This window comes from Argiope bruennichi, chromosome 1 (genome assembly GCF_947563725.1).
Source record: "Argiope bruennichi chromosome 1, qqArgBrue1.1, whole genome shotgun sequence".
NCBI classification, from domain to species: Eukaryota; Metazoa; Arthropoda; class Arachnida; order Araneae; family Araneidae; genus Argiope; species Argiope bruennichi.
The window spans coordinates 101778759-101806663 of record NC_079151.1 but is presented as its reverse complement, the minus strand read 5'-3'; the positions used below and the strand labels follow the sequence as shown (position 1 = coordinate 101806663).

At 29.0% G+C, this 27905-nt stretch overlaps 1 protein-coding gene and 3 non-coding genes across 4 annotated transcripts; 1 reads left to right on the top strand and 3 right to left on the bottom strand.

The window, feature by feature from the left end:
• The first annotated feature begins 377 nt into the window (after nucleotides 1-377).
• Nucleotides 378-27905, top strand: LOC129963992 (cytochrome P450 4C1-like). The gene is made up of 11 exons (XM_056078641.1): nucleotides 378-849; nucleotides 3850-3962; nucleotides 7944-8029; nucleotides 10195-10385; nucleotides 11681-11750; nucleotides 14852-14978; nucleotides 15943-16128; nucleotides 17731-17904; nucleotides 19721-19787; nucleotides 25720-25899; nucleotides 27663-27905. Exons 1-11 carry the CDS (start codon nucleotides 669-671, stop codon nucleotides 27821-27823), a joined length of 1536 nt encoding a protein of 511 aa, XP_055934616.1. The 5' UTR covers nucleotides 378-668; the 3' UTR covers nucleotides 27824-27905.
• On the bottom strand, nucleotides 6028-6099 carry Trnag-ucc (transfer RNA glycine (anticodon UCC)). Its single transcript has one exon. It is a non-coding gene; the product is annotated as a tRNA-Gly (tRNA).
• Nucleotides 23265-23336, bottom strand: Trnag-ucc (transfer RNA glycine (anticodon UCC)). Its single transcript has one exon. It is a non-coding gene; the product is annotated as a tRNA-Gly (tRNA).
• Nucleotides 25002-25073, bottom strand: Trnag-ucc (transfer RNA glycine (anticodon UCC)). The gene has a single exon. It is a non-coding gene; the product is annotated as a tRNA-Gly (tRNA).

The window sequence follows — 27905 nt, the reverse complement described above, 5'->3', positions numbered from 1 at the left end:
TTATTGATAGCTCAAAACAGTGAGATATTTCAATGAAAAGAATAAAAGATATAGAAAATTCTTTTTTTTTTTAAAGATGAAATCAATTTATTTCACAATTTTGCGCTCTCAGGTAATAGCTTACATGCTATTAATCTATTTACCTGATATACTATATATATATATATGTAAAAAAAGGGGTCCTGAAACATACAATGCCTTACCGAAACGTTTTTATAATACGAAAATAGCAATTTTGTTACTTTCTAAACGTATTCTCTAAATTAAGTAGTTCAGTCAGTGACCAATAGATGGCGATACCATCTACTAGTAAAAGCACAGAGATATGTCTGCAGTCGCATTAAAAAGATAAATTTCAAAACTAAAAAGAAAAAATTAAGATTTGATGATAACTTCTTCATTTTTAGAGATAAAGTGTTATCGTCTCTAATAAAAGACGAAATAATTGCGTAAAAGCAAAGAAATATATTTGTTTTCAGATTGAGAATCTATTTTAGAAGGTCATCTAGAATTTCTCATCGATTTTTTTAAAGGTTCATTGTTTTTGAGAAGAATCAATCTATCTGATTTTCAAATACAATTTTTCTGATGAAAGAATTCTTTTATATTTTTTAGAATTTGTGCTTAAACTAAATGTAGATAAAAATAATAGCAACCTCTTGCTAAAGATGTTGGAATTAGCTATTTTAATAGTTCTGACAATCTTTTGTATTCAATTATTTTTTCGGAAACAAGCTCGCCTTTGCCATTTCAAAAAATTACCAGGCTTAAGACCTCAATTTCTCATAGGAAATATTGCTTGGGTGTTAAAACTATATGCAAAGGCAGGAAAATATCATCCAGGCGTTTGTAAGTATTCAAGTTTTCTTTTCTTCTTTCTATGCTTTTTTATGCTATTGTAATATACTCTAAAATGCAAGACTTATCGTAAACTAGCCGCCATTGCTGGCCACTTGGTTAACCGGGATTCTAGATCATTAAAATTTTGAATTAAATATTTTATAGAATTTAATCTTCAAGGTTTCGTCGGTAAAATAATTTTTAAATTTAAAATAATTTTTTTAAATAATTAGTTAGTTATATGACTCATGCTACTTTAATAGTCTTTTCTATTATGTTTGTTGTGCACTGAAATTTAATTATTTATATTCATCTTACCTAAAATTTTAATTTTAATTTGAAATAGTAGTGATTAAGCATCAACCAATACAAAAAAATTTTTTTCCTGAGATCAAATACATTTTTTTAAAAATATGTACAGAAAGTATAATTGTTCAGCATCGATATCTTATAAATATCTTTTTTTTTTTAGTTTATACAATATTTCTTCTTTTCCGAGTACAAAGGGTTAGGTTCAGATTCAATCTTTGCATGATAAATTTTGATTTTCTTATTACAGAGTTCGAGAAGGAAAGGAGTAGAAAAATAATTTCGAAACATGAGCGTTTATCATAGATCAGAAATTTTGGTCTTTATTTTTTCCTCCCTCACGATCTCGGTGATATATCACCAATACGAACTAAACTTTCGCCAATCATCTTGGCCAATGCAAGGCGTTAGTGAACACTGGTTATTAAATATTGATTGCGGCATGATCCTAACAATTTTATCGAATCCGTTTCTTGTTTGATCTTTGGCGATTTTTTGAGATAATTCTCTTGCATGTGGTTAACGCACAAAAACCGAAAAGGGAATTTGTATTTTGGATGATGCTTTTTTTTGCGATTAAAACCAAACTTTGATAGAAAACTACAATTACAGTCACATACAAACTTTTATTTATCTAATTCATGCCATTTTTTTAATAATTGCATGCAAAAATATCGACAAACAGATGGCCAACCTTTTCAAGGATTTCTCAAAATTTGATAAAAAATTTACATTTTAGATTTACATTTACTTTATCTTTTATAGTTACCGTGTTCACCGGAATTCGGACAACCAGACTAACAGTTTCCCCGGAAAGGAATTCTTTCAAAATTCGATAAAAATCTATATGTGGTGTGAAGTCTATCTAGCTCAATGCATTTTTTGAATTATCCCATTTGTAGATAGATTCTTCACACAAGCAGATAAAAGTCTACTTCTTATCTGAAGCGTGGAGATTCTCAAAATCTCTTGTTCGAATTTGTTGATGATTACAAACATTTCGCTTTGTGTATGTACATAAGAGACAATTTTGTATATGAGATATTTAAAACACTAATTCTTACGATTAGTTATTTGGCATCACAGGAGTAACGAGCTTTTCTATATAATTTCGCTTTTAATTTAGCTGGCGAGAGTTTGATGTAACCTCGATCGCATCATACCCCTAAATACCTCGATCGCTTGATACCCCTAAATTGAATTTATCACAATTTAAAACAGTTTTTGAACGGGTATCTTCATTATGTACAATTTATAGACTGTTTGCCGGCTTCTAAACGCCATCATGTGAAAATTCGAATGCTGAGTATTTCTGACATTCCCTAACCGCATGAAAAAGTATTTGCTAAGAATGTATCACTATTAAGAAGTGGGCATACTTTAACAACTTCAATGGAATTTTATGAAGCTGTACGTATGCAGTCCTACGTACAGTCAAAGTTTGAACTATTGCCAAATAAAGAATCTTCACCTATTGACTTGCTATTTCTGTATTTTCTTATATAATCTACACCATCTGGGTGGTGTTTCCTATTATAAAATCCCATGTAGTTCGAACTTATTGTCGTATCCTCTACCTCCTGTCATAGTTTCTATGCTGAAGTTTAAATCTCCCTGCATATTTATATATCTGAAAATGCCGTAAAAAGTTCTTTTGGAATTTTTTCGTATGCTATTTGGGTTTTAGAGGATTTTTGATTTTTGTTATGGAAATCTAGGTTATAGTGGACACTTTGTGCAAAAATTTGAAAACATTCATGACTGATATCGACGTTTCATTCCACAAGAAAAAACCCAAAATGAAAGAAGAAAAATACAGTACCTGAAGAAAAAAAAACATAATTGCAAGCATTAATTAGCATGAGAAAAGTGCAGTTGCATTCGGTGCATCTGCTCAAAATTCGACAAGATTCCAAAGAGAAGTAGAATTTTTATAGTCTCCCAACAGAATATGGAATTTTTTAGAAGGATGGCGGATCATTTAGTATCCATTAAGAATATCTGTAACTCTCTTTTTAATGATGATATTGAAGGGAAATAATATTTTTAGTAATCTGTTGTATCAATCAAAGACCACGAAAATAAAGTTTTAATAATCTATGCGTTTTCTAGCATAGTGAATTTGAAAATAAAGCATTTATTTATAGCAACACAAATGAATTAAAAGTTATGGAAAATAAAGATTAATAAAGCTTATCCTCTTAAATCCTCTCTTATTATTAATAAGAGAGGCTTTTATAATCTCATGTGTTTATACAGCAGCATTAGATTCAAGATCAAAAGTCAAAATGACTAAATTATTAGAACAAGACTTTTTTTCTCAATTCATAGTAACAGACATAGTACCAGACGCACACATAGTAACAGACAATAGTGACTTACAGAAGAGGTAAGAACTATTTAACACAAAGGAGGTGGAGGATCATTGAAATCCAACTCTATGCATGAAATATCACAAAGAAAAACAGAAGATTAATAATTAAAATCGAGAACAGAGCATTTTAATCTTTGAAATTTATTAGTTCCATCGAACTGAATGAATCGGTTAATACAGACATTGTTGTTACTTTTCTCCTACGTTAATTAATTAATTTATGATAGATTGATACTTATTTAATTTAATCTAATGCTCTACACAAAACAGTGTTATTAGGAAATTATTCAAGACAAATGCTAATCCCGCTGCCTTTTCTTTTAAAGATATAATCGAACGAGTATTAGGAACCAATATATTGTTTCAAAAGTATGGATTCCACTGCTTCTGGTTTGGACCCAATCCAGTCATATCCATATTTTCACCAGAGTTACTCGAAGTAAGTACTTCCATTTCATCTTGAAATGAGTTTTGTATATTAAATATAGGTGTTATTGCTAAAAACTATTGAACTAATTTATGCGATCAAAAGTATCTGAATAATTTCGGATTCGATCTTTTTTTTCTTTCCCATTTTTCTCCTGACGGGCTCTAGAATATTTTTGACTCCTAACTTTTTTTGGAGAACAATTACTACAATGCCTATACCTTTCTGAATCTTAAATTTAAATACATTTTTTTCTATAATTTATCCTAATTTTTATTGAAGTTATGAAAATAAGTATATGTTATATTTCTCGCATATCCAGTTAAAAATTATTTAATCAAAAATACTCACAATTTCTCAAATACTTATAGAAATCATTTGATATTTTAATATGATTTTGTAAAAATAATATTTTGCCTAATTTGATGCAAAATTCCCTATTTTATAAATAAAAAAATTGCGGCTAAATGTAAGATTTTAAAAATAAATCTTTACATTTTTTTCCTAAGCTTGTGAGTCATCGTTACGAAAATGCTATACTTACCTACAGCAAATACAGCATTCAAATAATTTTCTACTTTTTGTTAAAAGGGCTGAGCTGAAATTCTATTATTTCCCATCGATTTCTGTTTCTTCTAAATGCCATGATTAAATATCTATGATAAGATGTTGATTTCTTGACAATCCCTGTAGCTTGAAATGCACAAAAGTTGCATGCAGTATCTTATTTGTTCGTTTTATTTCTGGATCTTAGTAGATTCATGATAGTCTGGTAATAAGGTTTTAGGGTTCGGAATTTGATTCCGTTAACAATCAGCCGTGTATGTGGGATTGATGTTCACCAAATTTGCCGTTAAGGATAAACTTCGTTCTTCTTTTATGTCCTTGTAGCTTAGAGAAAGAAATGTAACCTTCGTTATTTGACCGCAGATCAAAAATTAAGAGATACTTCCCAAAATACCCATTGCGGGGCTTCAAAACGTGATTTTAATATAATTAAATTAAACAAAACTTTGTTTTTAAAATTTTTCACATCTTTTCATAATTTAATCTTATCTGGAGAGTAACCCCCGGGGAGAGCACCTCGAAATGAGGATGAGATACTTCCGGTATAGTGGTTGGATCACGCCACCCTGGAGGGTAAAAAAAAAACACCTGGAGGATCTGACTCCTTCCATCAATAACAGGACGTACTTCCTTCGGGAAGGGTTGTACCGTGACCGGTGATGGCCCTTAGGATTCAACCACAGTTCTCGCCAGTGTTGCTGTTGCGGCGGTCCGTTCATTCAGTATTTTTATCCGTGTGTCTTCTGGCGGGGCAGAGAGTCAGTGATATGTCTTATCTGGAAAATATGTTAATTACATTTGTCCTTTCACATTCTTGAAAAACAATAGATTCCTAAACTTCGTGTAATTAAGTGATAAATTCAATTTATACTTTGTCACAAAATTAATATTTGTATAGAAATTGAAGAATGAAAAGGTAAAGGGATGCATTGGAACCAGAATATCCCTTTGAAATCTATCTCAATTAAATAATAAAGAAAAAATTTCAAAAACGTTTGGAGGAGGGGGTTTAATTTTTATTATATTATTTAGATTGGTTCTGAAAAAGGCATATTGGATATATTCCTACAAATATTGGGAGGTTAAAATATAAAATGAGAAAATATTCAAAAATTTCTTAAAGTCATTTTCACTAGGAAATTCTGAAAGCAAAATATTGCTCAAATTACAAATATTAGTATCTTTTTAATACTGAAATTATTTTGTTGTCATTTGAAACTAAATAAGATTATTCAGCTTGAAGTTTTTCGCAGAGAAGATTTGATGATATGTTATCAATAATTTAATTTGCTAGCCTATGAGCTAGGAGTCTTGTGGGATTTGACACTTTTGAATAAAGTAGAAGATAACAAACATTAAATATCCCAGAAAACTGATCATTGCTTTGATCTAATCTTACTACATGATAAAAAATTATATTTACACTTACATTAAAAGAATCAATAGTATTACATAAATTTTAGAAAAAGAAATTAATTTTGAGCATGGAGAGTGGATGATAAAATATTTCTGCGTCGGCCGGGAGTCGAACCCGGGTCAACTGCTTGGAAGGCAGCTATGCTAACCGTTATACCACCGACGCTTCAGCAGGTGATCATTTGTGATGCTTCAATAGGTAGGAAAATCAGGTAACGCATCTTCGTGCTTTGTTCTTTATTCAGACGTCCGAAGGAAGTTCAGCAGTAAAATCAACTTCCAGGAAATAACAATTTCTGATTCAATTGACTTTCCAGTTTCATTTTTTCTTTGCAATTTGTTATTTCAGAACTGATAATACCGTATCTGCGTATCAGTTTCATTTTTTCTTTGCAATCTGTTATTTCTGAACTGATAATATCGTATTTGCTGTTACTGTACTAAGTCAAACTTTTAGATCTTTTAATGTAGCACTAAAAAAAATCATAAAAGGTCTCTACATTATGCTTACTTTTAAAGCTTTTTGGCTATACATAAATATAAATTTTTATGTAGAATCATCCCATTAAAAATAAAATGAAATAAATTTATGCACAGAAACTTGACCTGGAATAAAATAATGTGTGTGTTCTTTTTTTTTGGCTATACATAAATATAAATTTTTATGTAGAATCATCCCATTAAAAATAAAATGAAATAAATTTATGCACAGAAACTTGACCTGGAATAAAATAATGTGTGTGTTCTTTTTTTTGGCTATACATAAATATAAATTTTTATGTAGAATCATCCCATTAAAAATAAAATGAAATAAATTTATGCACAGAAACTTGACCTGGAATAAAATAATGTGTGTTCTTTTTTCCTTTTAGGTTTTCTTGATAGAAGGTAAGGCGTTCTCATTTCGGAATGTAGATGCTTAAAAGACTAAAATTGAGAAAAACAAATATTAAGGTCAAAGTTGAATATCAAACTGATAATACATGATATTTTCATAAAAAGTTCGTAAAGACTTTATTTAGGTATTCTACTGAATAAAAAAATAGATGGAGAACGGTACTTCAGAGTTAAATCAAATAAACAACAGCAGAAAATAAAAAAAGAAAGAAACGAAAGACTTGGTAGTAAGTTGCTAAAATATGCAAAATAAGAATCTTGGCAAACATTTGTACTGTTGTACTGCCATTGAGTAATCACTTCATTGTTTAAAATTTTTATAAAACTAATGTAATAAAAGCAATTTTCAAGCATTTGAAAGAAACATTTTCTTGCAATTTTATACAGAAAAAAAATCATCATCATTTTTTCCAACATAGAATTGAATCTGGATATAGGATATATAGAATAATGCTTTAACATCGATTAAAAAAAGTAATTGTCCATTTTCAATTCAAAATTTAATGCAGCCAATTTTTGTCAATATGAAAACAAAATAATATTATGTTTAGATTGAACTCAAAAACTCCCGTGGCAATTGTTTCGAAAGTTTCTCTTAAATTTTTGATTTTAGAGAAAAGAAATCCTATCGGGAAAAATTTATTCAGTTTTTCTTGTTTAGAACTCTTACCAGTTTCTTCTTCGGAATCATGAAATAGTTTTAATTTTACAACACGGAAAATCACCATCTCCAGAAGATTGAAGAAAGTGTGGACTTGGCACAATTGCATTGTTCCTGTAGCAAATTAAATAGACTTATAAAAGTTCACATTTTAATATCTATTATCACGGAGTTTTTTTCATATATGAGTTACTAACCTCATTGTTTAATAATTTCAATCAGAGTTGTGAATTCCTTTTTTGCTTAGTTTTCAAACTATTTATGAAGGCTGAAATATTAGATTCAATCGATATATTTATTTTGGTTGGGTATAAATTAAAAAAAAAAAACTATTTTTTCAAAAATATTTTTAACGAATTTACTTTAAACCCTTCTCATTCTTAAAATTTTTTTTTTTTAATATGAAAGTGCTATTGCTACGAGATATATTTGTATTTTTAAATTCTTTGCAGATTGTCCTTAGCAGCAATGTTTCTTTAGAAAAATCTTTCGAGTATAGGTTTCTAGAACGATGGCTAGGACGTGGCCTCCTTACTAGGTAAGACGCAAAATATTGGTTTGAAATCACAGAATATCTTAAAATATATTGAAATAAGAATATGAAAAAGTTACTACCTGCACTTATAATATAGTATTCTGTTGATAAAAAGAATTCTTAAAGCAATTGTATGGGGATTTTTCTGGTTTTTTTTAATTGTAGAACATTAAATTTTGTGCGGGTTTTCTTTACTAACAAGATGAAACAGTGTAAATAATAATCTCAATTTAAAATACTTCATTAAAATTTATCAAATAAATGTAGCTGGAATTTCTTTTCATTAATCATGTTATTTTAACCTGTTAAAAAATATGGCAAAATATTTCAATGCGAATAAATTACACTGTTAACTGGTTAATTCTAGTTCATATGCTTAGAACTTTCGAAGAAAGATAGGCAAAATATTTTGTAGCAGAAAATGTATTTGCGAACTGAAAAAAATTAAACGAACACTAGCATGCAACCAACATTCGAATGAAATGGGACGAAGAAAATTTTACTTTTCTGTCAGTCATACAAACAGACACTATTCATAACAGATGGGTAATAATGTCGTTTTGCTTACCTTAAATATCATTTACAGACATTTACAGACTTTCTACAACTTTTATTTCTAATACAAGAGAATAGAACGATGCGAAGTCAGTTAGGGTAATTGGGAACGAAATTTTCTTCGATTTGAAATGATTGTATGAATTGAAAACAGACCTATAATTTTTATGAGGCATAATCATGTCCAATAGAACTCATTTAACAATGCATTTTTTCCTAAAAAATCAAGCATTCTCAGTAACAACAAATTCATAATTATCCTATCATGTTCCCAATTACTCCAAAGATAATGGAGTAATTGGGATAATGGAGTAATGGAGTAATTAATATATATTGCTGCTTATTGACAAAAAATTTATTCTACTATCATGACACCAATGCATGTCAGGGGTAATAGATAACAGTATGCTGTTTCTCAGAATAAATGCTAAAATTAAAAACTTAATCTTACCTCATGTCTGTTTTATTCTATAGATGCAAACAATTTATAACTTTACATCTTTACACTAAAAATAATCGATTTTTAACTGAATAGTGACGCTGAATTTTAATTTTACTTTTTTAAAACACAGATCGTAATTAAAGTAAACAGACGTTAGAAGAAAACTCTTAAAAGAATCAGAAAAAAGTTGTTTGTTTTTTCCCTCGCTTTCCTTAAAGAAGGCTCAAGCTTCTCAATTTAAGGGACTATTAAGTTTCACCAAGAAATAACGGTGGTCATCGTCATCATTTACCATTTCCGATTCTAGCAATACATATAATCTTAGTTTTTTTTTTTTTTGTTTATTTATTCACATTATTAAGTTCTATAAACTGGGCCAGTTTAAAAGTTACAGTTTCTCGAAACCCATGATACTTTTTCATGTTATAGAACAGAATAGAATTGTAATTTCCATATGAAAAAATAGTTACAAATTATTTTTCAATTCTATATTTCATTGATGCGAACGGGATCGCCAGAATCAGGACTTAGTCGAACAGGATGATTTAGGTTAAGATAGGGCTCAGTGAGTTAATTAATCCTATATATTGCTATTAGAGCTCGAAGTAAATTTTTTAAACATTGCGTCTAGAAGAATTTTAAAAAGATTGGATTTATAAAAATCGTATGTTTGCATTCCTATCACCCAGGGATAAATTAAAAAAGAAATTTTTAAAAACATAATGATACGAATTGTTTTACAAATGAGCAGCATTGCGAATACAATTTAAGAAAAAGATGCTTTGAATATTTAATTCTAATTGCTTTTTTAATGTTTTTATTTCAAATGTTATTTTTTTCGTGTAATCAAATCGTAAATAAATGTTTCGTAAGTGTAATTCGTAAATGTTATAGAAATAACTGAAATTCTCATGATTAAATTATATTTTTCGTTGTAGAGTTCGCAATTAATGAAATTTTTCCTTTCTATATTTTCTAAGCATTCATAAATCAGATTTACAAGCCAAAAATGTTTATATGTTTATGGTTACAATGCTATCAAATATATAAATTAATGAAAATTTATTTTACCTTCTATATAAACAATTTTTTTACTGAAAATAATATTCAGATTTCTTCATAGATTTTTGTATTTTGATTTTTGAAAAAAAAAATTAAATATTTATTTCAGCACGGGTCCAAAATGGAGAGCCAGACGTAAGCTGCTGACACCATCTTTTCATTTCAAAATTTTAGAAGATTTCTTGCCAACTTTTAACGATCAATCTTTGATACTTGTGAAAAAGCTTCAGTCACTCCAGCATGAAGACTATGTAGACATCCAGCCGCCAGTTATATTATGTACTTTAGATATCGTTTGTGGCAAGTATATAAGACAAAATATTTTGTTTTTGTTAAAAATACTTGTATTTATTTTAGCGGAATTTAAATAAAAAATTGAGAATAGACATATTTAAAAGTTTCAAATTCAGTTATGAATACTGTCAGAAATTCTGAATATTTATTGCAATCATTTCAGTATGGTTTAAAATTAAGAATTGGTTGTGGACGTAGAAATACTGAATGTTAAGAAATTAAAAAATATTATTTCACGAATGTATATATTGGATATATTTAAAAGCATATTTCACTGTACGTTCTCTGTAGGGTAAAACACCCTTAGGGTAGATTAACGATCCAATCATTGTACAGAATCAATGAGTTTTTATTTAATTTGAAAATTCATGACGTCTTGATACGTCATCAATAATCATCTACATCTATGTCTTCCATTTTCGAGAGAGTCGCTAAATAAAAATATGACACGTCAATGGTCTTCGCCAATTGAATGGATTTCATCAACTTTAATTCGTCAATCAATTTCGTTGTCTTGCATGCCTACGTAACCAATCAGAACGCTCTATGCATCTTGTCAATTAAAATCGTGCTTTCATTTGATTGATAAGATATTGTTCTTGAAACTTTGTTATTTCATAAAGTTTTGGTAAATCGATCAAAATTGGGTGGTAAATTAAATGCTATTAATATGGTGGGTGCTAATTAAGGCTATTAATATTGGGATCTCCAATGGTGGCTAGTAATTTTTTAAATAAATAATGTATGAGAAATGAAAGTATATATAAATGTATAAGAAGCAAAAATGTTTATTAATTTATTGCATTTGTAATAAATCAAATATGAAGTGGTTATAATGCAATATTTAGTATGAAAGAAGGTTGAAGCAAATAATCATAGTATAAGATACATGATTATTTACTTTTCATCGTGACATTTTGCAGTTAAGAATTAAGATTTTTTTAAAATCTGAAATAAGATTTTCAGTTGTGAAGACTCTTTGATTTTTGTATATAATTAATGAATTCTAAACTATGGAAGGCAATTGCTATTTTGAAAATAATTGCGAATGTATGCATTATACACATTTTAAAAAAATTAAATGCATGTTTAAAAAAATTTAACATGAACATTTTTATCAATAATACATTATATTCGCAAATTTCTAAAAATTCAAGGTATATTTTCAATTAATTTCTTAGTTAAACATTAATTTAAATCTTTAGTTCACTCACCTAAACTTATTTACTCACTTGCATTTTCTCACTTGATTTTTTAATTGTTTAGTTAACAAACGCTGTTTGTACACTTTTTTCTTTCAGAAACCGTAATGGGTGCTCAAATTGGTGCTCAAAAAGGAGAGAACATAGAATACGTGACAGCTATTCACAAGTAAGAGAAATAATCTGGAAATAGGACATTTGTTTTCATTTTGAAATATTTATAAATATTTTATTCGTATAGATTTTTAAGTGCATGATATTTTTGTCCGTGTTTATTATCTTACTTTAAGCCGACATACATTGATTTCTCGTAGTATAAAATATTCTGATATTGCCCTTAAATGCTAATGTAACGGAACTTAAAACAAAAGCTTAAATTAATGTAACCGGAATTTAAAACAAAAGCATAAAGTTGATAATTTTAAGAAGAACATTTATTTTCCCAGATAATCGAATTACGTTCCTACATGAAAAAATGAAATACTTCTCAATTAGGTTGCTTTTTATAAAAATCTACAATAGGAAAACATGTTAGTGGCTAAACTGTAAGTCATTACATTATTAACAAATAAAGAAAACATGAGAATAGAGTTTGCTAAAATGTTGCTCAAATACCTGTGTAATAGAAGGAAGTAATATATAACAATTTATTAAAAAGATATACATCAGCGCAATCAAAAAGCATGCATAATGCAACCAGATATTAAAAGTTTTCAAATGTAACATCTTGTTCAGAACTATATACCAATCCAATATTTATCTCAATATAATTGCTGAGAAGTTGTGTTATTTATAAGTTTCTATGCCAAGAATTAAAATCTTTCTCGGATTGATATAAAACCACGATATTAAATTAGACACATTCATTTGACTAGAAATCGCGAAATTCGCTGCGTAGTTACAAAGTAAATTCAAATCTTAGATTTTACGATAGGCTTTCGTTGAGAAAAATCAAATGATTTATTGAGAAAAACGAAGGAAGTTTGTTTGATTTGTTTTACATCATGTAAGATAAATAGATAATAAATATGAATAAAGTAAATGCTACTTGTTGTAAAATAATATAAATAAAGTAAATGCTACTTGTTGTAAAACAATCTATATAAAATAAATACTTGTTGATAATAACACTTGTACATAACTATATGCTCTTATTTTAGATATAATCTGACTTTGTTTTTCTGATTCAACAAGATTTTTTTCTTATAAACCTTTAAAAAAAAATTTTTACATTTAGTAAAAAAGTAAATACAAATACTTTTTTCTTCCGAAAATCAGAAACTTCTCTGGGCTTTATCAATACTTTTTTTCTTTTGTGGAGCAAAATTCTCATAATTTTTATATGTATATTTTTAAATACTGATAATTTTGTCTTTTATTGTTATAGTATTATTAATCAGTAATATCATATATTAATATTAAAAATTGTCATGACTTAAATCAACGCCTTTTTTTTCTAACTAACTTTACGTCATCACAGAAAACGGACCAATCAGTTATCTCAGAACAATATTATTTCCTAGGTTCTTATTTTAAATTAACATTATCTGCAGGAAGAATCGACAAAAAATTAAATTTTTTCTTTCCAACAAAATATTTACTTAAATATCATCACAGAAGACTGGGTTATCGATTCTGTATGGTAAAAAATAAGTCCCAAATATTTGTTACTTTAAAAGTGCCTTCAGGAAAAAATAGCAAAAAAGTTAAAACTTCCTTTTACAACCATTTGTTTATTCAATTCGCCATTGCTGAAGACTGAGCTATCGACTCTGTATGGTCAAAAATAAGTCCCAGATATTTGTTAACGTTAAAAGTGCTTTCAGGAAAAAATGGCGAAAAGTTAAAGTTTTCTTTTACAACCAGTTGTTTATTCAATTCGTCATCGCAGAAAACTGGATTATCGATTCTATCGGGTTAAATGTAAGTCCCAGATGCTTGCTACATTAATAGTACCTGAAAGAAAAATTGGCCATTTTGCAAAATAATATAAGAGGCAAAAAGAAAATCTATTGTATATACGGTAGTGGTGGCTCATGCAATGTGGCCGTAATTATTCTATATTAATAGATGACTTTCGGGTAATTGAGTTTGGCCCTTTTTAATTAATTTTGAATAATTTAATAATTAGTCATTCTAAGAATATGAATAGAATATTTTACGTTGTAGATATGCTTCATTCTTTAGTAAAAATTATGAGTCTTTAATTAATTTTAATAAAAAATTGTACATTAAAATAAATATTTTCGGTTATTTTTCACGCTTCCTTTATTCCCACTTTCAAAGATTTACTCAGAAGTGAATGATTTTTAAAAAATCATGCAATTATAAGTTAAAGTTAGTTTAGTTATATTAACGTCCTGTTTTTAAAGCAACACTAGGGTTATTTGGGGACGGACCTCATAATTTCGAACTGTGGTCAGATGACGAGGACGACACCTGACACTCCCTCTCGAAACTTCCACATCACAGGCCCCGGAAATCTGCCTCCGCCTATTTTAACGTGCACAGACTCATTTACATGACGGTTCTTAGATGGAAATGAGTCTCGAACCTTGAAACTTCGGGTCCCAAAATGGAATTTTATTACCAGGCCGCTGCGGCTCCATTTTAAGCTAAAATAAATACGTATGTGAAAATGGTATTTTCATATTTATTTACGAAAAATATCAATAAATCATATTTTTAACTGATTTTTTTTCATTTTTTAAGCATTATTCTTAACTTATAATTTATATTTAAATTTCTGACTGTTGAGAAACATTTTTGTAAAAAAAGAAAGAAAAAACAACTTTAAAACACAGCTTCTACTATTTCTATAAGTCAAGGATGGGCTATATTCCCGTTGATACCTTCTTCATTTTACAAACTGTGGAGTGGACACCAATTCATAATCTTAGTGACTTTTTTATGTTTTTCTACTATGTACATGAGAATAGAAAATGATGCATGTTGGAAATTTCCTTTCCACAAAGAAAGATGTACTGCTTTATCTCACTAAAACACAGGATGTAAAATACTCAGAAAAAAGTCCATTTCTCCATTTCTCTGTACTTGTAAGCTAACAATTCCTACATATTGTCTATCTATTTATGTGCAGGGTTATATTTTGCAGACTATTAAAAAAATTACTAAGATTATGAATTGATTTTGCAAAAAAAAAATCAAATTATTTTATTGAAATTAGAAACAACAAGTATAAATATCATGAATATTTCAAAAAAAATTTCATAATAAATGTATAATTCAAATTATCCCTTTTTGTTGTAGTTTAGCTGGCTTTTTTAACCAACGCACTATACGTCCTTGGCTTTGGTACGACGCTTTATTCAGCCTGACCAGCTCCGGAAGAGGATTTGACAGAGATCTGAAAATTCTGCATGGCTTTACTGAAAAGGTAGAAACTGATAATTTTATTTTTTGAGCTGAAACATTTTTCCTTCAGATATGACACTATAATTTCGCAATACCTTTAACATAGCAGATTGATGTATCATTTTTATTTATTACTTCATCATTGTGTTATTGCTGCTGAATCCATGGTTATATGGATTAAGTATGGCAAAGTTCAATTTTATGCTCTAACGGGCACTTCTTAGAGCATTCAAGCTTTTTCATTTTACATTTCAGGAATCTAGCCGTTTCATCCGAAAATGTCATTTTACTCTATCGAAAGAATCGATAATCAATTGTTAGCTATTCTTTCACGAATGGGAATACGTTGCTTAACAAGGTTTCTTAGTTAATACTGATGCAATTATTATATTATCGATTGCCAGAAAAATATTCAGTGGCTAGCCCAATCACAGCTGAATTTAATTTCTAAAGATCATATAGATTATATTGTTTGTAAATACTGGTTAAACAAATAGCTAGAAAATACTATCCATTTTCATTCAAATCATGTCCTCAGATATCCTATGTCTAAACCAACGACTAAGGAATTTGACCCACAATGTATGTAGCATGCAGCAAGTCCACGTAGACAATAGAATTGGACGTTTAATCTTTGGTTCTCTAGTAAATATTATTTCAAGTTCATCTGGGTTCTGATAGGAGCATGAAAGGAGAAGAACATGATATTTCTTTCTAAGTAAAATCCTTGAAGTATTCGTTTTTAAGTATCAGTAAAAAATAAGTTTGATGCATAACAAATTATAGCAAAGCAATGATTAATCATAAAAGTACGATCTCAAAAGAATAGTTCAAGTGCGAACATGCCTTTGAAAAATATAATATATCTTAAGAACTAACTCTCAGAACAGCTGAACTAGTGATACCAAATAGTCAGACTTTATGATTTTCCTTGATAAATATGTTATTATTAAAGATATATTGTTCATAATATCAGTTTTTTACAGGTAATTCGAGAAAAAAAGCAAGAACGATTATCTCAAAACACTTCTCCACAAAATGAGGAAAAGGAAAATGAGTTCCAAAGCAAAAAAAGAAAAGCATTCATGGATTTATTACTAGACTTGCACCTGGATGGTCAACAGCTATCTGAACAGGACATCCAAGAAGAAGTGGACACCTTCATGTTCGAAGTAAGCATTTCTATGCAATTGAGAAATGCAAATTTCATTGGTTTTCCTGTCTGTCAAAAAAGGCCAACAATCCCAATAGCACAAAGATAACAGTGACCAATATCCCACAATATTGTATAATATTATACAAGTTATTAACAAGTATTATTAACAAGTTATGCTTCCTGCAAAACATAACATTCCTTCTTCTAGCAAAAAAACAAATGAACGGAATTTTATAGAGGTGGGTTGATTTCTGGTAACAGGTTAAAAATATAATGCTGTTTATTTAAAAAATATATATGTGTACTAAAATATCTTTCCCATATTTATGTACGAAACTATTTTTTTGTTTTAATTATTATAGGATGCTTCTATTTATTTAAATGCTAACCACCTGTGGCGACCAGTTTAATGACCAGAGATTAATGTTTACTAAATTTTTTTAAAAATACTTTATGAAAATTTCTCTTGAGGATTTTCTTAACAGTGTTTTTAAACTTAAAATTTGATAGACATGCGATGAGTGCTGTTTTAAAAGCCTTACATCATTCCTTTTTATTGTACAATGTATCTCCCTATTTGTCTGTCATTTCACATAAAATTTGAAATTTATTTAAAAAAACGTAAATGATTAAATTTCATTAAATACAAAAATTTACTTGACGAAACTAAACATTTTTATTTAAAATATAAGGACAATCGAGTTATTCATCACTGAAATTCTATGTGTATTATAGAATATTTTTCATAATTTTTTGTTAAGAGAAATATTTAATAAAAGATTTTCTGGTTGAACCAGATACTCAATGCACTAAAATAAGAAAACAATTTTCAAATGATAAGAAAGCTGATATATTTTTAAACATTCAATAATACCATATTAAAGTATTGCAGTGTTCAAAAAATGAACATACATACTTTTAAAAAAATTTCATCGTTGCTTATGTTAAATTAAATATATTTGCTATTAAAATAAAATAGGTTCATTATGTTAAAACTGACATTAGATTGAAACGAACTCATGATAGAAAAATAAGCAATCACTTCAGGCCATCATCGTCGATAATGGAAAAAAAGCATAGACGAAACATTAGTTAACAAAAATTTAAAAAGGATTTGAGTTTTACAAAAAAAAAATGCCCATATTTTTTTTTGTAATATTCTTTAAAAAAATGTGTTAAAAAGTTAATAAACCTAGATTAAAATATTTTACAACTACATTTTTATTATTAAAAAGACAATCTTTTAAACTGTGAAAATGCACGAATTCATTCTTGTGGAATAACATTTTCTAAAGTTATCGCTGAAAAACATTAAAAATTCATATATTTTTTATTAATTAAAATTTAAAAACCAATTTCTCCTAGGAGCACATTCCCATCCTCCAAAGTATAAATGGGCCAAATTTGGTAGTTTTAGGTCGAACCTTCTGGTCTCTAGAGCCCGCAAAATCCCACACACTAAAACACAGGACACACATTCAGCTTTGTTATTAGTAAAGATGTAATAACGCTGAAATGTACTTCTATCATGCATATATTACCATCTATGTGTCAAAGAACTTTATCGATTTTTGACTGAAAATAATTTTATCCAAAATGTTTTTCTTTTTCTTTGTAGGGCCATGACACTACTGCGATGGGAATAATATTCGCTCTTTACAGTATCGGTCTTAATCCAAAGATACAGGAAAGAGTCCATGAAGAACTTGATACCGTTTTCGGGAACGATCTTGAAAGGCACGTCACAATGGACGATGTCCGGAACATGAAGTATCTAGAATGCGTTCTTAAGGTGCATACTTAAAAGTACATTCTTACAATGCAATACTTATTCTTTTTTGTTGAAAAAATGGTTGAATGCTTTTCGTGAAGGAAAATATAGTATTTACTTTTTGTTTTTAAACTATCATTAGTATTCAGGTATACACCAGCTATAAACAAAAAAATTTCACAGTCACTCCTTTATGAGTGTTAGTTATTAATGAAAGGTATATTTTATCTGAAAAGAAGTATACTTATCTCGAGTTTTTGTTGATTTCATCTGCCAAATAAAAAAAGTCAAAAATTTAACTCATGATATCATATTAAAGCTCATTTTTAGCTGTAAAAAACACTTATATGAAAAATATCTTGAAAAATTTTGGTTAAAAAGTTATAAATGAGAGAAGTGGGTAGGTTTCTTTTCAAATTTTTTTCCAAAATCAATTTTAGGATTCGTTTTCTTCTTAAAGCTATTGATTCATATATGTTCATTACTTAGTAAGAAATTATTAGTTTTCAACTCGCGTTTAGAACTGAATGCAATTGATAATTCATTCTAGTAATTTACGATGTAGTATTATTTAATTTATTAATGCTTTTACTTTTTATTCATTCTATTTCTATTGTTTCATCATTTAAGTATGTCATATCAGTGATAAAGATTAATCCTATTTTCTAAACTATACAATTTGTAAATTACAAGTAGCAAATGTTCTTAAAACGAAAAGGCTACAATATTTTATTGCAGTGGCCATACGCTTGTGTACTTAGATAAGGTGAGGAATTAATTTCAACATTTTTACTTTTTTATAAACAGGAAAATATTTTTATGCAAAGAGGTAGAAAAGAAAAGATTTTTGAAGTTAATGAATTTAAAAAATGACAATTATTGTTAGTACTAAAATTTTTCGAAAATTTTTGTTACAGGTGAAAAGTATTTTTATCGTATTATTGAGCTAAACTTAATGAATAAGGAGATTACAATTTGCTTTCTAATATCAAAACGTGTAAAGTAGTAGCTATTTAAATGTGTTTTTGACTACAAAGTAAGAGGAAGAAAGAATGTGCTAGGATTGAAATTTTTTTAAATACATGTTTATGAAAGCACGAAATAACAACATTTTTTTTTATTTTAATTATTTTCAATTTTTGAATCTTGAGATCTAGTATTTCTCAATTTTATTATCAGATGTCGTTACTAGTCAGGATTTAAAATTCAATTTAACTAATGATTAACTGATTATAGTTTTGAAAATATTAAATTTGGGTATTGTTATATAGAATATACGAATAAGGAATTTTTTAATTCTTTCAAATCCAACAAAATGACTGGAAAATCTGTTATAAATTTTCTCTAGAAGCATTAAATAAAAGCATACTGTGAAAATCTTTTGTCAAATTCTATATGAGAGAAGGGACTTTAATATGTGACATATTGAATTTAATTATAGTAAAAACATTCTAAAAATATTTTTTTTTTACTTGGTATAACGATAAACTTTTTTTAGCTACTTAAAATGTTGGTGCTTGTTTGCAACACAAAATATTTTTAATACATTTTGAAATTTTTTTTATTTATCTTTTGATAAATAAAATTTCATAGCGTTGAAAATATTTGTATATAATTTTTATGTCAAGAACGGAATCAGTTTTCAATATTTGTCAATCAAATAGATATCAACTCAAGAAATTTGTAAAAATCTGTAAGTTTAAGAAATAGTTTTCCTTTTAAGTAATTCTAAATTTATTTGCATTTTCATTAAATTCTGTCTTAAATCATTCTGATGACTGAATTATTTGTATTGACAAATATGAAAATTAATTGTAGTATCATTTCTGAAATTCAGGAATCACAGAGACTCTTTCCATCAGTCCCAATCATTGGTAGAAAATTAAATGAAGATATTAATTACAGTAAGTACAAATGTATTTTGTCTTTTACAGTAAAGAGTGTGTTATTTTTATATAACTTGTAATATCAATATTTTAAATATAAATTTTAACATCTAGCTTTGATTTTAATTATCTTCCATTAAATTTCAGTCTTTTCTTTGGGTTGACCATCACATTTGTCAAAAAGAATTTAAATTCTTCCAGTCTTTTCCTTTTTTAATTTTTGCATTTTTATAGAATATTTTTAAACTTAACACATAAATTCTCTTAATAATAATGAATATCAAAAGAATATATTTTCTTCTTTCCTTTCCTTCTGAATAATTAAGAAATTCGGCTAATTCGATCTTTATCAGAATTTGAATACAGATGTTTATGGAAATATAAAATCAGCAGAAGAAATTCTAACCTGCTCTGATTCTTAATGGGATGTCCTTTAGATTCTCTTTGTAACCAATAATCATAAATACATCTTGAAAACTGATGTGAGTAAAAATAATTCTATTAATACTGAAAGGTCCTTAATCAGTATGTTACTTAATGAAATATAGCCTTTAAGAATGTGCTTTCACTTAAAAAAAATAATTCATAGTTGAAACCCCATTTATTATTTTTTTAATTAATTTTTTATAGTTTGCAACAGTTCTCCGACTCCTTATATTTTTGCGATTTTCACCCCCTAAACGTCGTTTGGGATCCCATGCTGTATGGTGATTCCTTATCCTCTTGATTCCTACTATCACCCCTCTGAATTTGTCGGTCAAATTCGGCAACACCCTGTATATGTGTGTGTGTGTGTGTGTGTGTGTGTGTGTGCGTGTGCGTGTGTGTATGTGTGTGTGTGTGTGTGTGTGTGTGTGTGTGTGTGTGTGTGTGTATTTAGGGTAGAATTTTTTTTATTTACAATATTTACTTTTTGTATACATCGTATATGAAAAGAGTAAAAAAACCCAAATACATTCAGAGATTTATTTTTAAAAATTCTTTTAAAATGCCCATATCAACAGGGAAATTATCTAGAATGAACAGATATACAACCGATACTTCATAAGACGAATGCTAAGCTCTAATAAACATCGAAATTAGATCGGCGGAGCTTGTTGTTTTGTTTTTCCTGTTCAAGTGCTCAGTGAATCTCGAAAGTGAAGAAAACATACAAGTGTAAGGGGGGGGGGAATGGAAATCGCTTCTTCCTCAAAAGGTGACAAGTGAACATATTTACCTTGGGGAAATGCCAAAGGGAGAAAACGAAATTACTGAGCTCGTCACAATCCATTTCGGAACAGAGCCGGTTTCAAAGGCTAAAAGATGTTTTGTACGTGTTTGTTTGAACTCACTAAACTTTACTGATGTTTTTTTTTTTTTTTTTTTTTTTTTTTTCGTTTTCCTTCGCTCATGAAGTATTTTAAATTTACATTAATTTATTAAAACATTTTTTAAGCTTTAAAAATTTAATTTAAATTATTTTATTTTTTCTTTAATTTTTTTTTTCTGAGGGTGTAAAATGAAAGTTGCTTAAATCGAAATTCATCAACTCATTGTCTTGTGCAGGGTATTCTATTTGTCCAAATGATACATAATTTGAATAACACATATTTCAAGCTAACCGCCTTTGCAGACCAATTGGTTCGCTAAGGATATTATTGCATTTAATTTCAATAAAATCGCTTATGAAAATCTTGTCCATGATTCCATCCATAAAGTATTTTCCATACGTATTTTCAAATATCAAATTGTTTTACACTTTCTAATTTTTTGAATGGTAACCAATCCTATAAAATTACAGTGCTGTTGAAAATGTAATTATCTGGTTCATTTATCTTCGAACTTCTTCGGTGCTGTAATTTCAGTTTTTTTAATTCTTGTGGTATATTATACAGATATTAAACAGAATCCTTCACCTTAGCTTCCAACTATAGAAGAAAATTACGAGATTAAATATTTAACGAAGTTATAAAAACAGTTTGAATATCAGGGTAATAATGTAATCTGTTTATGAAAATTAGGCAAAAAAAAAAGTTTTTAAAAATTGTCGAAATTCAGTAAACATTTGCACGAATATTAAATTGGCATCGTTAAAAATGTAATTTTTTGAAATTCATTATGATGCAGAAATATTTTTGTGCTAGAGTATTTTTGGACGTTATAGAGGAAATATTACAAAATTTTACTTAATTTTTAGTAAATTTAAATTTCAAAAAAAAATTTCCTAGATACACATCTCACCTACGAGATATATATTTTTCCTATCTTCCAAAGTATACACGTATCAAATTTTTTGGCTCTAGCTCAAATGGTCTGGCAAGTGAAATGCCAGCACACATATACACAGAATACATGTACATCCTCTTTTATTTCTCAGGTCTTTTGGACTTTTTTTGTGCTTATAAGTTTACTTTAGATATTTATACTGGCATATCATCTAAAATATCTGTCCAATTTTTGTATCATTTTGAATAAAAGAACATTTTTTACTGCCTCTATGTAAGTAAAGTTTAATTTGAATATCCTAAACTATTAATGACTTCATCTTATTTAATAATTTTAAAGACGAATAAGATTCGTTTTGTAATTTTTTTTTAAATAATTGACGGATTGAATGTTGGAAGACAAATAGAAGTCAATAGATAGTTTTTATTTTGACTTTCGTTCCCCTTTTTTAGAGATATTTCGCTACAAAAATAATACGTATCTTGTAGACATAGGGATCATTATTCAAAAAAAATTTCTTTATATTTCTACTAATAAGTAGCGATATATAGATGAAAATACGGATATATGTATATGCGTTATCACTGTAAAAGTGAGATTATTTGATCAATAGTTACTAAATTACGTACAGATATACTTTGGAGAGAAAACGTTTTTTATTTAAATCTTAATTAATCTAAAAGTTTATCAATATTTTGAATTTTTTCTTAGCATATACGTCAAAAACATTATTGTGCGTACTTGATTTTTATATTATTTAAATGTTCAAAAAGATATTTTTTAAAATTATTCCTCCGTAGTTGCTCGTTAATTACAGTACAGCATTAGTTGGGACGATTTTATTTCGTTCATTACAGTACAACATTAGTTGCAACGATTTTATATATAATTCCGAATTTTTAGTTTTTTAGAACATACACACACAAAAAAAAAAATATTCTAACTAGACCTTGCTTTTCCAAAGGCCTTCATTTCTTGTACGTTAGAATAATAATGTAATGCTCAGATTTCGGAAACTGCTATTTCCCAGTAATATCATTGAACAAATGGTCATACCATACAGTTTATATCTTATATGTTCAATATTCTTCGTCTTTATACTTATGCATAAAACAATAAATACTAATTGGGTACTCAAACTTAAAAATCACATAAAATGTTAATATTTAGGATTTTTAAAGAACTTAAGTAAAAAATTAAGTATAATTGATAAAAGTTGTTTTAAAGATCATTAAATACAAGTAGAAAACGAGGAATTATTAAAAAAAAAAAAAAAAAAAAAACTACTGCGTCGGCCGGGAGTCGAACCCGGGTCAACTGCTTGGAAGGCAGCTATGCTAACCGTTATACCACCGACGCTTCGAAAGATGAGCATTTATGATGCTTCAATAGGTATAGAAATCAGGTGAAGCATCTTCGTGCATTGCTCTCATCTGCCAAGTTCGGCAGAGAAAACCAACAGCAGAAACGAGTGCCTCGGTTACTTTGGAAATAAGATCGATGAAGAAATCTTCCATTATACCATTGACACTTCGAGGGCGCTTGCTGATTTAGTTTCCTAAAGAATAAAATAAGCAATCGCTTTTCCGATGCATTAACTGTTTTTAATTTACGTGTTTTTAAATTTCCGTCTAACTCAGCGAGGAAGACAAATTCTGCTTCTCCTGATTGAAATCACGTTTTAAAGTATGCTACGCAGGAAAAACACATAAAAGAATCTTGTTAAACTAGTGCTATGTACCAAAGCTTTGTACATAACAATTATTATAACAGTAATAAAATCAACAATGATAATTTAATGTTAGATAAAGTTGGCAAAAACCGAAAACTTAATTTCATACAATTATCCTTATGAATAATAGAAGAGAATCTGCGCGCGCATAGGTGCATTTTTAGGTTCAACTTTAACCAGAAATACCAAATTTGGTATAAATGTACTTTGGTAAGATGTATAAAAATATTCTGTTTGGCGCGATTTTTTAAAAAATTGAATCATGATTTTATTTAATTAAATTTAAACGAAATTGGGGAGTTTTTACGCGATAGTTCTCAAAAATATTATTGCGAAAATGTTTTTTCGTTTATTCTTTTCACCTTTTTAAAAAAATTGCCTTTTTATGATGCCAATTTAATGAGAGGGCAATTCCTTTTCCTAGCATTTGTTACAATTTTTTAAAACTTTAATTTTTTACGTAATGTTCAACAATAGTTTCCATCGCTGCAATGAAATTCACGCTTGTTTCAACAAATATGCAATCAGGTGATTTTTTTTTCCTTTAATAAAATTTAAGCATTTTTTTTATTTATTGTCTATATAGTTTTCACGAAGTATAAGAAAATGAAGTTATAATACCGTGAAAAATGATAAACGATTATAAAATAGATTACCTGGACATTTATGATTTAAATGCCCTGGGTTTTGATTCTGTTAGGAAGGTTCATTTGGACAATAAATAAAATAAGTGTAAGGTTATTAAAATAACGCATCTATAATCCCCCTCACACTTGATTCCTATGACACTTGGTCAAAATTGAGCATAAGTGATTTAATAAAAATTAAATGCAGCCAATTTTCCCGAGGAATTAGCTGGTCACTAAAGGCGGCTAGTAAGAAATAAACGGAAGGAATTAAATTATTATGATAGAAAATATGTATAAATGATATTTATTGTTCCAAATTATAATCAAAACTACGCAATGAACTCGAAACATTGGAGAGCCCTGAACTCGTCTAGTAATATGAAAATTATTAAACCTAACTATTTAATTTAAAATGTTAACAAGAATTTCTTTAAAAAAAACTATGAATATTAACTAACCAGTTCGATGAATGAAAATATTAAGCTTCTTCCACCATGATCCTTTTTTCTTTATCAGTTTTATTATTATTAATTTTAATTTGGTGAACTAAGAGGTGCAAATACACTTACGGAATGCTGTTTTTGAAAGCTCTAAGCGCAGAGGTATGCCAATACACACACATTCTTCTTAATTATTAGTGAATTATTGAAAAAAATAAGTACCTGCGTCGGCCGGGAGTCGAACCCGGGTCAACTGCTTGGAAGGCAGCTATGCTAACCGTTATACCACCGACGCTTCGGGAAATCCTAGAGAGCTTTCCTTCTTAATTGGTGAGAGCAGGTTAAGAGCGGCACGTTTTCAGACATTTTTGCCTTCCAGGGTTAAGCTTGATCTACCTCAAAAGAATCCATTCGTGACTCTAAACATTTATCTACAATTTTTTTGTGCCGAAAAGTTGTGATTTTTTTTTCATGCTTATTTATTCCATGTTCCATGTTTCTTCTAAACTATAGATATGTTTCGATTTATGAAACATATCTACAATTTTATCTGTTCCATAATTTTCTTTTCAGTGATTAAGAGATATGTAAAGAAATGTACAATATTCATTAGATAGAAAGTAACAATTTTATTATTTACAGTTGTTACGAAAATTGCAAATAAATGCAATCTTTAAATCAATAATTCTCTTACAAATCTCTAATTTAGGATATTTACATAATAGTATAAAGACACAATTTGGTTCATAAATTTTTCATTGACATCCTGTTCTTAAGTCAAGTCAATGCTGAGAACCATTAAATCATATCTTCTACAGCGTGGCTTCTCAAAAATTCTTTGACAATTAGTTTCCTCGAATTTTCTATATATTTTTTAAAAACGCATTGTTCTTATTAATATATGCTTCCTCTTTTAACTACCGATTACTTCCTTTTTGCAGACGGAATGTTTATTCCAAGGGATACTGAACTCCACTGCAACATCATTAGTGTGCACCGGCGAGACGACATATACCCCAACCCTGAAGTGTTTGATCCAGAAAGATTTCAGCCCGAGAATTCATTGGATCGACATCCGTATGCTTTTATACCATTCTCAGCAGGTCCTCGCAACTGCATCGGTGAGTTTCAAGCAAAAAATTTAAAAGTTCATCTTCTTATAACTATTGAATATTGTGGTGAAAGCTTATAAGCCAGTTAACAGCTACGCTACACGCGCAAGTGCTTTTGTTTTGCGGTCATGCTACTGGGCTGCGAAACACAAAATCCCAGGTTCTATCCTCGCTGACACCAACCCGCCACATTGGTGGCCTCGGACGATCAGCCTTCAACCTTCGTACAGCTGTTGTGGCGCCATCGACTCACAGCAACCAAAGTCGTCAGACTCCTTGATGCAGCAACGCAAAACCGCCAGATTCACTTGGCGCAATATCAACCACTCACCCATACACGCTCGCCATAACGCTTGGCACTACTCAAATGGGTAAAGGACCATTAGAATCAACTGCTAAAAATACATCACCACTCAACAGCCACCTCCAACTCACTGGAAGGTGAGTCTGTCGTGAAAACTTATAAGCCAGTTAACAACTACGCTACCCGAGCAATTGCTTTTGAATTGTAGTCATGTTACTGGGCTGCGAACCACAAGGTTCCAAGTTTCTTCCTCGCTCATACCAATCCGCCACAGTATAATCGAGTTCGAAAATTTTTTAAATCAGAATTAAAACATATGGTTACATTTACAAATAACGGTAAATACAAGAGCCATTTTTTTTTTTTTCAAGTTTTGATGGATTATATAAAAAGGCAAGAATAAAGAAAAAAATATATATTGACCAAAAGTCACAGAAAAACACTGTGACGACTTAATCTTTTTAGATTGATAACCGACTGTGACTTTTCGACTTAATCACTGTAAAGATTCAATCAGTTGTCTTTTTAGGTAACCAAATTTCCCTCAATAACATTGCCACCAGTGATGTAAATAGGATTTATTCTTCCTTTGAATATTCGTATTATTTGGAAACTTTAGTTCTTAGCCGCATAACTTTTCCATACACAGAAGAGACTGAAATCACTTGGCAATGAAACGCGTTTAAAGAGGTCCAAAAAGGAAGTTTCTCGCAATATATGATGTTGTTCAATAAGCAGATCAAGTAGTTCCACAGATTCGGGGCTGGAAGATAATGAGCAGACCGATTGGCCTGATTAAATTTCGAGTTCCAAAATGGACATTCCTATTCCATGTTTTTTCCTTAAAAGAAAATTAAAAGAAATCCCAGACTAATGGAGATGTAAAGGAATAGTAAGGTATAGCTCACATCACTAGATGAAAAGTTCTTCGAAAAGGGAATCGGAAATGTAATCCACAAACATAACAAATATCTGAATCATCAGGGTATCATGTCGAAAAGTAAATATGTTTGATAAAAAAATTCATTTTGTTCTCCATTCTTGTTATTTTTTATGGTCCATTGGAGCTTGAAAAATGAATAAATAAATAAAATCAAATAGTCCTCGTATGTTTACTTGTATTCGAATAGAGCAAGTGCACAATTTCTATAGAAATTCATAGTAGTCAATAAAATACTTTTATCCAACGAAACAATTGAGAATTGAGATGGAGAGAAAAAAATAATAAATAAATAAATAACCCTATAAAATTTCTGCGTTTATTTCATTTCTTATAGCGAAATATCATGACAGCGCGAAGAAAGGATGTCTTGCTCTGGTGTCACTTATTCATATTACATCACTGGCCATGATCTTTACTTATGATTTTTTAAAATGTAAATGAAAACTCTTAAAAAATATCTTTAAAAGAAATCCATTGAATTTTTATATCATTCGAATGAACTAATAACTAACTACATTGTTTCAGGTCAGAAATTCGCTCTTCTAGAAGAAAAAGTTGTGGTCAGCAACATACTGAGGCATTTCAAAGTCATATCTCTGGATCCGAGAGACAAATTTCACATGAAGGTAGAATTTACATTGAGACCTGCTCAGCCTGTTAGATTGAAATTCATTTCCAGAAGATGAGTTGTCCAGTCTTCAATTCATAGTTACTTTCATATTACTTAATTAAATAAAAATGTTGTGTAATAAAAATTTTGTAGTATGA

Excerpts from the sequence above, each read along its gene's own strand:
- LOC129963992 (XM_056078641.1), top strand. The coding sequence starts at position 669 with ATGTTGGAATTAGCTATTTTAATAGTTCTGACAATCTTTTGTATTCAA. Across the intron at positions 8,030-10,194 it reads GGACGTGGCCTCCTTACTAG|CACGGGTCCAAAATGGAGAG; the intron begins GTAAGACGCAAA and ends TATTTATTTCAG. Across the intron at positions 17,905-19,720 it reads ATCTAGAATGCGTTCTTAAG|GAATCACAGAGACTCTTTCC; the intron begins GTGCATACTTAA and ends TCTGAAATTCAG.